The sequence below is a fragment of the Podarcis gaigeae genome, assembly GCF_964106915.1.
Source record: "Podarcis gaigeae genome assembly, chromosome: 6".
NCBI lineage: Eukaryota > Metazoa > Chordata > Lepidosauria > Squamata > Lacertidae > Podarcis > Podarcis gaigeae.
This window is the reverse complement of record NC_139682.1, coordinates 76,112,757-76,128,853: the sequence shown is the minus strand read 5'-3', so window position 1 is coordinate 76,128,853 and position 16,097 is coordinate 76,112,757. Positions and strand designations below refer to the sequence as shown.

Below are 16,097 nucleotides of genomic sequence, written 5' to 3'. Positions count from 1 at the left end.
CATATAATCTTCTGGTGCCCCTTCCTTTATATGGTTCCCTTGGGTTTGGGAAAGCTTCCCTGGGATTGCACAGAAAATCCATCAGATGCAACCCATAATACAAATGTCTCTGCAATATTCAAAGAGTAGGTATAAAAGACTATCATACTTTGAGATTCATCTTTGTATAATAAGAGCTGATATTTACCACTCAGCATCTGTTTCTGTTGTTGGAAGAAGTATCTATCCCCTGAGAGAGAGAAATACAAAATCAGAAATTACTTTGCCAAGTGTGAATTATGTAAGTTCACCCTTAAATGTGCATGAAATTGAATTTCTCTCATACACGTAGTTCTTACGCCTTTGTCCATGCAAGGCTACAAGCATATATACAACTCATCCCTTGCATTGTCAAACTGATCTCCCTCCTCTGCTTGTTTCCTCTAATCCCCTTCCTTTCTGTGTGTCTTGTATTATTATTATTATTATTATTATTTAAATTTGTATACCGCCTTTCATCCGAAGATCCCAGGATGGTTCAGAACAGAAAATTAGGTTAGCAAGCCTGAGAACAAGCCTTGCATTTGTTTGTTTGCTACTGAAGTGGGTCACTTTGGCAGACAATGTTTGTTAGAAAAGCAGGATAAAGATATAAGAAAAATAACAACAACTGATGAACACTCTTGGATTGCCTTGAAGAAGTAACAGGACCGAGGCGCTAACTGACTCTCATCATTTGCTTCTGAAATTGGCCTTTAAGGAAAACTTGGTTGCTGACAAGGGCATTAGAGGGACAGAATCATATATATATATATATATATATATGCTTTCGTAGATTTTCACGGGTACAGGAATGCAGGTTTTGGTGTCCTCGGGTGTCTTCCCGTGTAAAAGTTGGGGTGTCTAGGCGACGTTTCGACGAGGTCTCACTCGTCATCTTCAAGATGACGAGTGAGACCTCGTCGAAACGTCGCCTAGACACCCCAACTTTTACACGGGAAGACACCCGAGGACACCAAAACCTGCATATATATATATATATATATATATATATATATATATATATATAACTTTGTCAGGTAGCAAATCATAATAAAACTTAAGAGAAAGGGAACATACCGGAGGACAAGCGTTGGGGTTGCCTTGATATTGTGAGCCACCCTAAAGAAGACAAACAGAGTGGGGAAGGGAGGAAAACACATTAAAATAGTTCTTGTCAGTTGAATTTCCGAAATCTAGTGTTCAGAATCTTTTGGGGGCACTCAAAATAAGGGGAGATTATTTTGGCTCACAGGAATTTAAAAGAAAATTTAGAAATGTGTGGAAACCCAGGGCACAAACAGCCGAAATGTTTTCTTGCACCAGCAAACTCCCTTGAAAGGAATGGGAGATGTGCAACAGTGCAATGGACAAAACAAAAAAAAATCATTCCAGTAGCACCTTAAAGACCAACTAAGTCAGTTCTTGGTATGAGCTTTCGTGTGCATGCACACTTCTTCAGATACCACACTTCTTCAGTTTTGACTATGGCAGACCAACACGGCTACCTATCTGTAAGTGCAATGGAGTTTGTGAAGGAGAACTTTCTAGTGAGCTGATGTCCTATGTTGTCTCAGAACCAATGGACTTTTTCTGATCATGCATTATATTCTGATCCAAATGAAAATGTCTAAAGATCTGCACGCCATCTGTTTCTGGCATAGGTCCCCTGTGCCCTTCCAGTATTCTGTCAGCACATTTGCTGCCATGTTTTGCATTTGTGCACTTCCTTATGGGAATTTTCAGATCCTTACTCCCAGTTAAAGTGCCTGAAAATCAGTGCATCATCCATTCATCATACACTGGGAAGAAACAGCTAAAGGAAACAGCCCCTACCTGGCCATAGGTGCTTTGTGAAGAAGAAGATGATGAATAAGATGATGATGATGATGACGACGACGGCGGTGATGCTTGGCCCTGTAAAGCAGCACAAAATCAATAATCACACACAAATGCTACCATCTTCTCTTATTTGAGTGGAAAATGCACGATAATTTCTATGACAGAGGTAGAGTTGCAAATGCTGTTGGCTGCTCAAGAGATTGTTTGTTTGAAATTCTAAATAATGCACCACACTGTTTCTGCATATTCTATTTCATGGCCTTTCCCCAAAACTCTGGGGAATTTGCCACACCAAAATGTGTTTGGGCTTCTTCTCTTCTTAGATTCCGATCACTTGAGCAGCTTTCAACTTGCTTCCCCAATGTTTATTGCTGTCTAGAGGGACACTATTGTGCAACAGCATAGCAAGAACAGTGGGGAAGGAGGGAACCCAGAACATTTATACCATGAAAAGTTGTAGGATTTCAGCAGGACATGCACCAAATGGAAACAAAACAGCATGTTTGCCCCAAAGCATTGGCAGGTTGAACAGTATTCAAAGCAGAATCATTTAAAGCTAACCCAATACCATCAGTTGCACAAAGCATCATGAATGCTTTTATCCATTATATTTGCATTTAGTTAGACCCCAAAACTAGATGTTCCATTGACATATGTCTTTTACGTGAATAGAATGGAAATCTTACCTGGTTGCAGGGATTGCTGTCATATGTAATCCCCTGTTTAAAATGAATGTTTATTCTTGTTATTGTTAGGTTTGCATTTTTTAATGCAATTATCTTTTTTTTTTAGTTTCTTAAAGTCCTGGATCATGGATCTGAGCACATCTGTACTTAAAACCAGCACCACTATGTATGCAGACACATGGCTAGAGTGCCCTTCATTCTCATTCTCATTCTCTCTCTCTCTCTCTCTCTCTCTCTCTCTCTCTCTCACACACACACACACACACACACACAAACACACACATCCATGCAAAAACACAAGCACCCACCCTTTCCCCTTTCCCCCTTCTCTCTCTCTTGCCTTAGAAAGCAGAGAGAGAAAGTATTTCAGTGATACATTCAATATACAGTGGTACTTCGGTTTTTGAACATCACAGAAGTCTAACGCTTTGGTTTTCAAATGCCGAAAACCCAGAAGTAAATGCTTCCATTTTTGAACGCGCCTCGGAAGTCGAACGGCTTCCACTGAGTTTTTTCCCCCAGTTTCTCTATTAAGTTTGCAGACCGCCCTTTGCACCCTTTTTGAATGTTTCAGAATGTTTCAGAACTTGAACAGTCCTCTGGAACGGATTACGTCCGAAAACCGAGGTACCACTGTATATGAAACACATGGCAAGAATTGAACTCATTCTCATATTGTTGACATGTAGACAAAGCCTCAAAGGGGATGTTGCCATGCCAGGATAAAGGTTAAGATAATAGCACTTCCTTCCATGGAAAAGCAATTCTACACCAGCATTGGTCCAAGAATAATTTATATCTAATGATCTGCTGTGTGCAAATATTTGTATATTACCAATTCTAGTACTGTTTGCTATCAGAAGTAACAAGGAATTGCAGAGCTTCCCTATTGTATACTTTACGTTTTGCTCACATCTTCTCTTTCTCAACAAATTGTTCTATTGTAAGACAACCGATACTGAGATTGCTTCCAAAATATTGTCAAATAAAAGAATATACCTTGCCACAGGGACTGCCACCGGTTGAATAAGATCCACCCTGCTTTAAAAACAAAGAAATAAAAAAATGTACTATCGCCTTCAAAGTAATATATTTTCTACACACATTCCCTCCGTTTGTGTTTTGTTTGCTGTTGTTTTCTTGAAAATTTCTTGCGGTCTATAATTGTTTTAACACTCCTTCCCATAATTCTTTTTATTAAAAAAAAAAATCACTTCAAAACAATAAAATACTGCCACCATTCACATGTTAGGCCTGAGATAAAGCGACTGGCCTGGAGTCACATAGCCAGCATCTTGGGCTAAGCAAGGGTATTAAATCAGATTTCACAGCTCTGAGTCCAAAACTGTTTAAACCACTACACAACCTGGATAGCTCAGTTGGTTAGAGCATGGTGCCGATAATGCCAAGGTTGCAAGTTCGATCCCTGTGTGGGACAGCTACGTATTCCTGCACTGCAGGGAGTTGGACTAGATAATCCTCAGGGTTCCTTCCAACTGTACAATTGTATGATTTCACATTCATATATACCTGTTTGCCAGAGGAGCTGCTGCCCTGTGAGCTTGAAGACTGGCCCTGTGAAGAAAAGCAGGCAATGACCATTAAGGATCTTGTGGAGGAGGGCTAGCACAGACCAATTTCTTTGCCCAATCCCTACAAAGCCGGGGTTGGCAAAGCAGCTTACATCGAGCAGTTCGCCTGTCCTTATTATACAGCCACCACCAGCAGCTCATTCTGATGTCCAGGGAGAAAAATTTACCAAGAGCCCAGAATGGGATGTGGGTAGTGGCTCCTTGGAAGACGCTTTCCCCATAAATTTCAGGAGACATAGAGTATCTCTGTGCTGTTAACTTTTCCTTCCTTCCGATATCATTGCTGCTGAGCTACAATTGCTGTGTTGTACAGCTTGCGTCCTTTGCCCCCTCCCCAATAGACTCTACTCTCTACCAAGGAACCACCACCTCCACTTCTTCTCTAGAAGGAGGCCTACAAGGTCATCCAACCATCTTAAGGACTCCAGTCCAGATTTGTAAGGGGTTTTCTCCTTAGCTTTTTCTACTCCCAAAGATATCCTACAAGGCAGCAGAGGTTTAGGATCAGAGTTTTATTTCTCCCAGATGGGCTACCTTCCCAGGTTAATGAGCCCCATCTGCTCCTCACATTTGATATGAAGTATATATGTGTTTGTATGTACCTGTATGCCAACAGAGCTACCGCCCTGTGATCCTGAAGGCTGACCCCCCTGTGAAGAAAAACAAGACATCAACCTTGCTGCTGTGAGTTAATATTTTTGAGATAAAGTCAATGTTAAGTTGTGGGTGAACATATCAGATGACACAGCGATTCTTCAAACAGCTCTTATATATTCACAGGCCAGGACAGAACTGAACTGAAGGGCTCAGTCAGCCTGCTTATATAGAGCTCCAGTACCACGTTACTGTAACAACTTTCTAAAACTATCCAATCACTGAACGTCACTTTCGATCCTTCATTTGCATAATTATCTACAGTATCCCCCTGCTGGCCCAGGGTCAGAACTTCAGTACATAACAGTCAACATTTGCTATAAAGTGTATAATATATAAGTATATACCTGTATGCTAACAGAGCTACCACCCTGTGATCCTGAAGGCCGACCCCCCTGTGAAGAAAAACAAGACTTCAACCTTGCTGCTGTGAGTTAACATTTTTGAGATAAAGTCGACATTTGCTATAAAGTGTATGATATATATGTATATACCTGTATGCTAACAGAGCTACCGCCCTGTGATCCTGAAGGCTGACCCCCCTGTGAAGAAAAACAAGACATCAACCTTGCTGCTGTGAGTTAATATTTTTGAGATAAACTCAACATTTGCTATAAAGTGTGTAATATATATGTATATACCTGTATGCTAACAGAGCTACCGCCCTGTGATCCTGAAGGCCGACCCTCCTGTGAAGAAAAACAAGACATCAGCCACGCTATTGTTAGTCATTCTTTTTGCCTTCCCTTCAAATGTGGCCCTCAGAAGGTTGGGCTACATTAAAATCCAGCCCTCTGTCTGAAAGATCCTTGCTTTAAAGAGGTACCTAGCGCACACCAAAAACCCTGTCCCTATGTGACTGAAATCTGGCAGCACTGATATCTTCAGAAGGAGCTACTCAGCTTAAAAGGTTCATACAAGACTGATGAAAACTGAAGCATTTATTTTCCTCCTCATAGGCGATGGATCAGTCAACCAAGGTTCAGAAAACAAGGTAAGGCAACCTTCCACCAAGGACCCGTGAGGAAGTACTATTTCAGTACATGCCACCAAGCTAACACTACCCAGCAGGTGCCAAGGGTTGTGTGTGTGTATTTTCTTTGCATAACCCTAATAGTTACCTGGATGGTAACACGGACAGTTTCTGATGAGCCACCCTGAGGTTTCAAACCCTGTAGAGAAAGAATGATGAGGGTTATTTAAGCTGCTTTCCTATAAAAATCACACACAAAATTATTATTCCAGTTCAGGTCACACAACTCTATCCTGTCTTAGAGAATATACCAGCCAGGAAGCTAGGATCTTAGAATCTTAGAATCTTAGAATCATAGAATCATAGAGTTGGAAGAGACCACAAGGGCCATTGAGTCCAACCCCCTGTCAAGCAGGAAACACCATCAGAGCACTCCTGACATATGGTCGTCAAGCCTCTGCTTAAAGACCTCCAAAGAAGGAGACTCCATCACACTCCTTGGCAGCAAATTCCACTGTCGAACAGCTTTCACTGTCAGGAAGTTCCTCCTAATGTTTAGGTGGAATCTTTTTTCTTGTAGTTTGGAACCATTGCTCCGTGTCCACTTCTCTGGAGCAGCAGAAAACAACCTTTCTCCCTCCTCTATGTGACATCCTTTTATATATTTGAACATGGCTATCATATCACCCCTTAACCTCCTCTTCTCCAGGCTAAACATGCCCAGCTCCCTTAGCCGTTCCTCATAAGGCATCGTTTCCAGGCCTTTGACCATTTTGGTTGCCCTCCTCTGGACACGTTCCAGTTTGTCAGTGTCCTTCTTGAACTGTGGTGCCCAGAACTTAGCGTCTCCCCAGCAAGAACAGAACAGCATCAGGAAATTCCAGACTTCACCCAGATACAACTGAGATCAGTGTCACTTAGGGATTGTCTACACTTCCACTGCAGTCCTAACCATGCCTACTCAGAAGTAAACGCCTCTGAATTTGATGAGGCTTGTTCCCTGGAAAGCAGGGTGCTTTACCTGAGAGTTAATCCCACCAAATTAAATGGGACTCTGCTCTACAGAATTGCACTGTGGAAGGACTTTATTATTGGGTACACAAAGAACCACTGTTGACACTTGCTATAGAAGGGAAGACCCAATTTATTTGGGGGCATTAGCAGCCTTCTTGTCCCTATTAGCTTGCTTGCTTGCTTGTCCCTATTAGCCACACTATTGCCAACCAATCTAAGAGTGGCATTATCAGGAAAGTAGCCAACATTTAAATAGAACGGTGAATGTGTATATCTATATACCTGTGTGCCGCCGAAGGAGCTGGTACTCTGCGAGTTTGAAAGCTGGTTCTGTTACAAAGAAAAACAGACATCAACAAGGCTATTCTTGACCAAAATTTTTGGCAGTTGAATTTTATTTCGGAAAAGCAAGCAGCATTTTATATAAACCTTACTATTATATAATGAAAAAAGATGTCCTTGATTAAAAAGGCCAATCCAAAATGGAAACATTTACTTTAGAGTAGATATCGGAGAGAAATTCACAAAAGTTCGCATTTAAAGGCAAATTTATCAAATTCACATTTTCCTGAACAGAAGGAGAACCAAAACACAGCTGTGTTTCAAAATCTGTAATTAACCAAATTTTGAAATGCAGTTCTCTAACCCAACAGTGTTTACAAAAATGCATATATGACGAGAGTATGCATAAATATGAAAATATTTTACAAAATATATAATATATAAAAATGTATTGGGGAAAATGTATTTGTTAAAACATGTACATTAGTCAAACGTGCATATGAAAATGTGTTTCTGAGGAGAAATTGGCTCTAAAATTCTGATGATTTTTCAAGAGGAATTAAAAGAAAGATAAATTGCAATTTGCTGCAGAAATGTGGAGAACTAAATTTAAGGTGGGGAAAATGAGCAAATAAGACAATCAAAATTGAAAGCTCTTTCCATCCCTACTTCAGAGTTTATTTAAAAAATGGGGCGGGGGAGCAAAACAAGGATACAATATTTATTAATGTATTTAAAACTATGAACACCATCCAGTCAAATCCAAGGTAATGTGGAATGGAGGTGCTTACCTGATTACAAATCTTGACGTTATAGGCGGGTGAAGTCTGTAAAAGAGTAAAGGAATTACTTCATTGAGAAACAGGTTGTCTGAACACAACCTTTAAGACATCAAAACAATAAATGTTTCTAGATCCTGTGTGGATTCGAAAGCTCCAATTTGTGGGCTCTGGAGGTGGTATGTTGCGTGTCGAGGTCCCCAGATCCACCCCAATAACTCACACATCACACAGAAATTTTTGTTTAAGATTTTTGGCATGATTTTGGCCACAACTTTATTAAAATACAAATTTGTGAGTGGTTGCGTAGGCATTGGTTGCGACTATCTGCCCCCACCATGGGGGACAGACTGACATTCCGCACAATGCGAAAGTCAGAATGGGGGAATACACTTGGGAGTTACGCGGAGCAGGGAACCTGCCCTCACCCCAAATGCAACCAGGAGCTCATTGCTATGGCCCGAGCCCCCTTGACAGAGTGAACAAGCAATAGTTAGCTCCCAATTCCTTTAACGGAATCCCTTGCAGCAGCAGCAGCATTAGAGGGGCAGGCACAGGCAATCCATGCCCCTCAACCAACCAAACCATAAACCAATGCCTAACCGCGAACCTTACAAGTTGTGATGATTTGCTACGCAGTAGGCAAAAACCAAATGGCCCCAGCCAATCAGCCAGATGGACAAAATTCCTACCGGGCCCCCGCTCCAAAGCAGACGACCCCATGACAGGCATAGCAAGGTCAAAGCAAACAACCCTAATTCTAGGGAGGGGGGGGGACGGGCAATCCGATGGCCGAAAAGAGGAAGCCCTAGCCTCATGCAAGGAGTTTTAGCATTTCTGGCTGTCAATCAACAAATGGCAACATTAACTTCTTCCCAACAACAAGGGAAGCCCCAATCGCATCAGTGGCCAACGATCAATTAGCCAGCCCCCCCAACTTTGGAGTGTCCTGGCGGCCCCCACCGCAACACGTGCTCTCCATGAAGGAGAACACGCTTTGCCGTCACAAATATGCTGCTGCTACTCTAGAGGTGGGGAGTGAATTTGCCACAATCCTCTTTCCCTGTAAAATGGCCTGAAGTGGATTGTCCCAGGGGAGGATAGGGGGTTGGTACATATATTGCCATCATGACTAGTAGGCAGTAATAACCTTTCCCTCCATTTCCCACCATTAAACCCCATTTTGGTAACCATCGCACCATCTGTGGCAACTTCCATAGTTTGCCTATGTGCTCTATGAAGGAGCGTTTCCTTTTGCCTGTTCTAAATCTTCTTTGGATGACAGTCTTTTGTCAGGTTTTGTTTTTTTTAAAAAAAAAATCCAGGCCACTGCATAAGCACACCACATAGGGGGGGGGGGGAATAGTAATATTATAATAAAATATAAATATAAACAAGTTATAGTGGAGACGAATCACTCACCTTATCACAAGCCAGACTACCTTTCCCACCCTGTGAAAACAAAATCAAGAAATCAGGGAGCTGGCTGCTTATGTGCCTGTTTCAATGTAACATACTTCACATTTATAGTATATTCCTATTTCTCCTCTTCAACACATTGGCTAATAGATGTAGCCAAAGACTGTGGCCCCCTTTTCAACCCAACCACCCCCACTGCATTTTGGTGAAGCTTCTGTTTTAAGACACAGAAGTAAAACAGAAATAAGTTTAAAACCAGGACTGGCTTACTACAATGCCCATAACTGGGAAACTTTATTTTCCCCATGCCAAATTTCCTTTGTCACTGAACAATAGTTACCTCCTGTACAGTAATACGAACAGTTTCCGATGAACCACCTTGAGGTCTGGGACCCTGTAGAGAAAGAATGATGAGGGTGGGACGAGTTAGAAAGGGGTTGTTGTTAAAAAAAAATTAAAATGTTACACAGAGTGACTTCCAAGTAGTAAAATCATCCAAATTACAGTCAAATGTGAAAACTTAAAAGAAATCATGCAGCGACTGTAGAATTACGCTGTAAAAGAGGTTTGCAGTTGTTTCACCAAAAAAGCAACAAAACTGTTTGCCCATCATCACAGAAAGGAGTTGATAAGATCAAAAGGAGAAATTTACATTTCATAAAACAGCGTTGTCGATAACACAAACACAGCAGCACTGGGACGGGATGAAGAAAGACTTCTTACCTGGGAATAGATTATTCCACCAGCGTTAGCAATTTTCTGAAAGAAAATTGGAACCATTTAATTTGGCTATGATGCAGCTAGTGGAAAAGGCAGCAAAGCATATGAGCAAGTAATATGAACCCTTGTCTACTCCTGGTCATCTATAGCCGTGGTTTTTAAACTGTGTTGCAGAGAACCTTAGCGAAGGAAGCTAGATGAGAATCGGCTAAGAGAGCTCCAGATTCCTTGCAGTAGATCGGCAAGGATCCCCACTCCCGGTTGTTTTTAAAAAGTAATCATGAAAATGCTTTTTATTCTTCTTCATTAGGCTGCCAATATGAAGGATGGTGGAAAGCTGGGCGGGGGGACCAGGAGCTGGATTTTTCTGTGACAGGATTATGAGTATCGTTCTGCTATTAAAAACAAACTTGTGGGCATGTAATCAGAGGCCAAGCATAAGAAGCTGCCTTATACTGAGGCAATCCATTGGTCCATCTAGCCCGGACTGGCAGCAGCTTTCCAGGGTTTCCAGCCTTAGCTGGAGTTGTTTGGGAGTGAAACTGGGACCTTCGGCATGATTGTAGGTTCGAGCCCCACGTTGGGCAAAGGATTCCTGCATTGCAGGGGGTCATACTAGATGACGCTTGGGGTCCCTCCCAACTCTACAGTTCTACAATTCTATGATCCAAAGCCTCCCCCTCCCCCTGCTCCGGATCCTGAATCTTCCCAGGAGCAGGAGGACATTATAGATTTGGAACAGTGGTTTGCAGAGGGGCCTAGTTCAGAAGGCAGAAGCTGGGAAATACTGGATGGGGAACAGCTAGGAGAAGAAACACTGGAAGAGAGAGGGTTAACAGATTCACAGTCTCTGGACAGCATTCCTCCTCTCAGCACAAGGTCGAGAAGAGCTCAGAAAGTGGCAGAACAGAAAGCACAGAGGGTACAAGCTCAGATTACAAGATGATGTAGATGAATAGGGATGGAAGGGGGGTGATCCTTAATTATGAGTGCCACCATGTCTAGGAGATATGTTCCTTGTTCTCTCGCTGTGATTATTAAAGTTTCTAACTGGTAAGAAGACCCCTTTTCGTCTGTTCTGCTTATCTACTGCCGCGGGGGGAGGAAGCCAATTCCCTGAATAGACACTATTTTGCACCACAGCCACAAGGGTGTGTTGGGTGTGTTCCAGATGGCACTTACAGCCCATTCAGAGCAATGGCGATGCCTCATAGACTTGTCCAGCAACCTGCAGGAACTCCAGGAACCTAAAACACTTCCCCAAAACTTCTGCATTCGTGCAGAAGTTCCCTCAGCAGGCAAGTCTTTACGGAAACGATTCCTTGAAGATGGAAAAGTTTGTAAGCTCCTGTCCACAGAAACCACTCACAACACAGAAAATGACTACAGAGGTAAGGGACTTTTCCAGAGACTCTGGATACTTTTAGAGTTCATCTCAGCTGATGAAAAGGAAGCAGAGGATTATGCAGTTAGATTGGGTTGGGAGGTAGGCAGCATAAGATTTGCTCTCATACAAATATCTGTTCAAATGAGATGTTTTGCTTACCGATGGATAAGTAGAATCACGCTATTAGGAAATGGAAAAGCAAAGAGACACAATGGTGTTAATCACTTGCAAAAGGGTTCTTTACGGAAAAGATCAAGGATGAAAAATTAAACGAAAGCATAACATGCAGCCTCATTATAGGTTCCTTTTATTGTGCCAAATCTGTAGAAACAACTTGATCCCAAGCACTTAACCCTCCTGCTGCCTGTGACCAATGTCCCTACTATCTGTCCTTAACATGTTTTCCCCCCTTCAGTTTTAAGTAGGAATGGGAGAGAAATTAGATATAGTTTTAATTTTATTGAAGGAGTACCTAATTTGTACTTCTGGAACTAATATGCAAACTGAGACACAGCTATTCTTTAAAATGTGCAAGTCTCTGAATTTTGCAATGCTGTTTAGCCAATGTGTACAACAATGCAAATATTAGGGCGGAAGAGTACATAAAAATAGATGTGAAAGTAGCATACAAAATGCATTGTATTAGGGAAAACAGCTTCAAAAATATGTATTAGGGGAAAACTGCATGCAAAAAAAAAGTGTTTGTTTTTAATAATTCACATGAAAATCCTGATCAATTTTGATAGGGATTTCTTTATTTGAAAAATTACAAACTGGTGTGGAAATGCAAAGAACTGAATTGAAATATGAGAAACTGAGAGAAATGGAAATGGACAGATTCATTCATCCGTAGATCTGATCCCAAAAGTAAGCTCGCTTGGAAAAAAATGTTCAGGGTAGGAGTGAGTCAGGAGAGTCAAACAGCAGATGGGGAAAGTGTTCAGCTCTCTTTCTCCACACACCCGTTTTGCTCAGTATAAACTAGGAAAGGAGAACCAGGTGTAGCCAATCAGGTGTCACGAGCCTCAAACTGCCATGAGCTAATATGACTAATGGTCAGGGATGCTGGGAGTTGTAGTCCTATAACATCAGGGGAGCCCCAGGTGTCCCCATCATTAGCTTGATGGACCCTAACTTCTACTAGGTCAGGGCTCAGTTTGATTTGTGATACACAGTTCTGTTTTGAGATCGTTTTCAATCCAGTTTTTTAAAGGTTACCTTAACTGAACATTATTTGCATTTTTATTATAACCTGCTTAGAGATTTTAATTACATTAAATGGTACAATTTAAATCAAACAAACAAACAAACAAATGCAGCACAGAATAATGTTTACCTCAGGTGGGAAAGGTTTGCTGTCTGGGTAGGTCACAACCTGTTAATGAGAAAAAAGGAGGGTATTTTTTTATTAAGTGTTGGTGGTTTACCCTGCTTTTTGAACAAAGAAACAAAAAAAGGTCTTCAAAATACTCAGAAAGAGATGAGATGTAGCACTGCAGATTCACATTCTATATACTAATGGCATACAGCAAGGAGGTTCAGGAAATAATCTCCTATTTCCCAGTTTTAATTTTCTTGCAAGAAGATCTGGCATTTCCCCCAAAAGATGGTATTTTGTGGGTAATGACAGCCCTTTGCTATTACCAATGTTAAGAGCACAAAGAGCTCCTTTTGTAGATTCCAAGAGGCTAAAACAGATGGACACACGATCTCTTAAAGAAAAGACTACTGTAACCGATTTCCTCATAGCAAAACATGTATAAAACTTTGGCTTGCTGAAGCAAGGATCAATCAATGTTTGCCAGCCTTTAAAATTTTATTGGAAAGGAAGAAAAAACCACCTACATACCTTTACTTTGCTGGTGGAAACCGACTGTAAGATATAGAATATAAATGTTAGTTAAAATCGCTTGAAATACCATGCATCAACTCATCAACAAAGCAGTTTTGCACCTAGATCTTGAGCATGGTTTGCTCCGTGTCAAGATCGCAACTCAGCACACATCCTGGTGCAATCTACTTTTTTGAAGATATAAATTGAGTTGTTAAACTTTGGAGAAAGTTTATACTTGTAAAATAAATAATAATGTGGAAAGTGTTCTTACCTGGCCATATGAAGACTGACTGCCGGAAGCAGCTGCATTCTGTAAACAAACCAAAACTCCCTTAATTTCCTGAATGCTATGATTTAACCAGAGGCAAACTTTGGGAAAGAAAATGGTTAGCTCTGTAATTGGATGCTTAGTGGAGGAAGGCTGGTCCAGGAACTAAATTTATTAGGGCAGCCTTTAGAGTTCAAGAAAATGTAGTAATAAGGCTAAAATTCAGTGTAAATCCTAGGAATTCTGGATAGCAGACCACCCTGTTGGACTGGTAAGAAATGAGAAACACTTCAAGCGGCCTTTCGGCTAAGGGGAGCCTACCCTTGATATAGGGTCATGGGTGGCGCTGTGGGTTAAACCACAGAGCCTAGGGCTTGCCTATCAGAAGGTTGGCGGTTCGAATCCCCGCGACGGGGTGAGCTCCCATTGCTCGGTCCCTGCTCCTGCCTACCTAGCAATTCGAAAGCACATCAAAGTGCAAGTAGATAAATAGGTACTGCTCCGGCGGGAAGGTAAAAAGCGTTTCTGTGCGCTGCTCTGGTTTGCCAGATGTGGCTTAGTCATGCTGGCCACATGACCTGGAAGTTGTACGCCGGCTCCCTCGGCCAGTAAAGCAAGATGAGCGTCGCAACCCCAGAGTCATCCGTTACTGGATCTAATGGTCAGGGGTCCCTTTACCTTTACCCTTGATATATAGACAATACTGAGTGAAATTGACCAATAGGCTGACATAGTATATGGCAGCTTCCCCTGCATTGTTGAGCAGGGAACAGGAATAAAACACAAAAGAAAAAGGCATACCAGTACTTACATCTCTGCAGCCAAATTTGTTGTACACGCCTGCAACTCCTCCCTGTGAGCAAAAGAAAAGCCAGTTGTCTATTTTTTTGCTGGTCAGCAGGCACGTCAGTGCACATGGATATGGTACAATTGTGACTATATCATTCAGATGGACAGATCAAACTGGATAGATCAAATCCCACAGAGAGGGGCAGGGCCGGATTTAGGTTTGATCAGGCCCTCAGCTACTGAAGGCAATAGGGCCCTTTATATGTCCAGTTGTCCTTTGTCAACAACAAATTGTCACTGTTTTCTGTGTTGAATATATGCTATGTGGTAATTTATGGACCTAATAGGTCCATACACAACACAAAACAATGTTGCTGTATGTAGGTTTTATTTTATTTGTTTTTTATCCTATATTTTGGAAATGTACATCCAAGCTTTTTTCCTTTAATTATTTTTTTGGGGTCCCCAAGAGAGTGGGGCCCTAAGCTATAGCTTGTTTAGCTTATACATAAATCCAGCACTGGTGAGGGGCAGCTATAGAATGGGACAATCTCTTATTTTGCAGTAACACAGTTCACCGCATTCTCGAGCACAACTTATGTTATGCAACATTTACACTGGGACAAAATTCTAGAATCAAGAGGACAGAGTGTATACTTACCCCACCACAGCCGCTTCCACTGCTGCTTCCTTCTTTGACCACTATGACCTGGAAAGAAAAAATGATGCCAGTCATTTCTGAGCCTGATTTTTTTTTTGGGGGGGGGAGACTGCAGCCTACTGCACAGTACAGTGGTACCTCAAGTTACAAATGCCTCAGGTTACAAACACTTCAGGTTACAAACTCTGCTAACCTGGAAGAGTTACCTTGAGTTGAGAACTTTACCTCAGGATGAGAACAGAAATTGTGCGGCAACGGCGTAGCGGCAGCGGGAGGCCCCATTTGCCAAAGTGGTACCCCAGGTTAAGAATGGACCTCTGGGACGAATTACTGTATTTTTTGCTCTATAAGACACACCTTTTCCCTCCTAAAAAGTAAGGGGAAATGTGTGTACGTCTTATGGAGCGGATCTCTTGCTGTTCTGGCTTCTGGGATTCAGAATATTTTTTTTCTTGTTTTCCTCCTCCAAAAAATAGGTGCGTCTTATGGTCTGGTGCATCTTATAGAGCGAAAAATACGGTAAGTTCGTAACTAGAGGTACCACTATATACAAAACTTTGAAGCTTTCACTGGCTTAACTGCTGTGTGGAAGCTCCCAACAGCTGCACTTTTTATGGACTTACTGTTGCTCATGCATGCAAGTTTCTCCCAGTGTCCACATGGCGCAGTGCAATTCCACAATTCCACACCCCCACACCCAGCATTTAATTTTGAGTTGCTGTTTCCACTGTACTTTTTTCTTTTAACTTATCAGATTCCCTGCAGAAATGGCAAATCTGGTTTAAATGGGGAAATACTATGGGAAGGCATTTTGATGAGAATTTATTTCATGTGGATTGTGCAAAAAAACCTCCATGCATGAGCAGCACCAACGATGTTAGGAGAAGCAACACAGCACTTCTCCTTCGTAAAATTGTCCCCTCCCAAGGACTGCTTGGATTGGAACAGCTGTGATGGGACTAACATTACTTGTGGCTACTGTGTAGTTTGTGGTGAGGTGTAACATGTAGTTTGGCTCTATCAAGTCCTGAGAAGAAACAAAAAATTAATGGCAAGGGAAAAACAGCAATTACCTTGGCTTCACTGCCACTGCTCTGCGATGATCCTTGTGTACTCTGAAAATTAATCAGGAATTTAAGATTATGATGAGGGAATAAATGAGGGGTTATGACGAGGGAA

General features: G+C 41.7%; 2 protein-coding genes across 50 annotated transcripts in view; both read right to left on the bottom strand.

Moving 5' to 3' along the window:
* Nucleotides 1-16,097, bottom strand: part of LOC310846537 (uncharacterized protein) — a 138,176-nt gene that overhangs the window by 107,170 nt on the left and 14,909 nt on the right. For all 49 annotated transcript variants that reach the window (XM_083743223.1, XM_083743227.1, XM_083743256.1 and 46 more), the window contains exons 8-9: nt 15,992-16,033; nt 14,919-14,966 (exon numbers count right to left, since the gene is read on the bottom strand). In XM_083743223.1, coding sequence (XP_083599349.1) covers nt 14,919-14,966; nt 15,992-16,033 — 90 coding nt within the window. The remainder of the gene's footprint in view (nt 1-14,918; nt 14,967-15,991; nt 16,034-16,097) is intronic.
* LOC310846652 (uncharacterized protein) lies at nt 236-5,370 on the bottom strand. Its single transcript, XM_083743624.1, has 9 exons — nt 5,287-5,370; nt 5,140-5,187; nt 4,741-4,788; nt 4,077-4,121; nt 3,546-3,587; nt 2,547-2,579; nt 1,855-1,935; nt 1,049-1,140; nt 236-791 (listed from the first exon to the last, which is right to left on the bottom strand). Exons 1-9 carry the CDS (start codon nt 5,353-5,355, stop codon nt 779-781), a joined length of 471 nt encoding a protein of 156 aa, XP_083599750.1. The 5' UTR covers nt 5,356-5,370; the 3' UTR covers nt 236-778.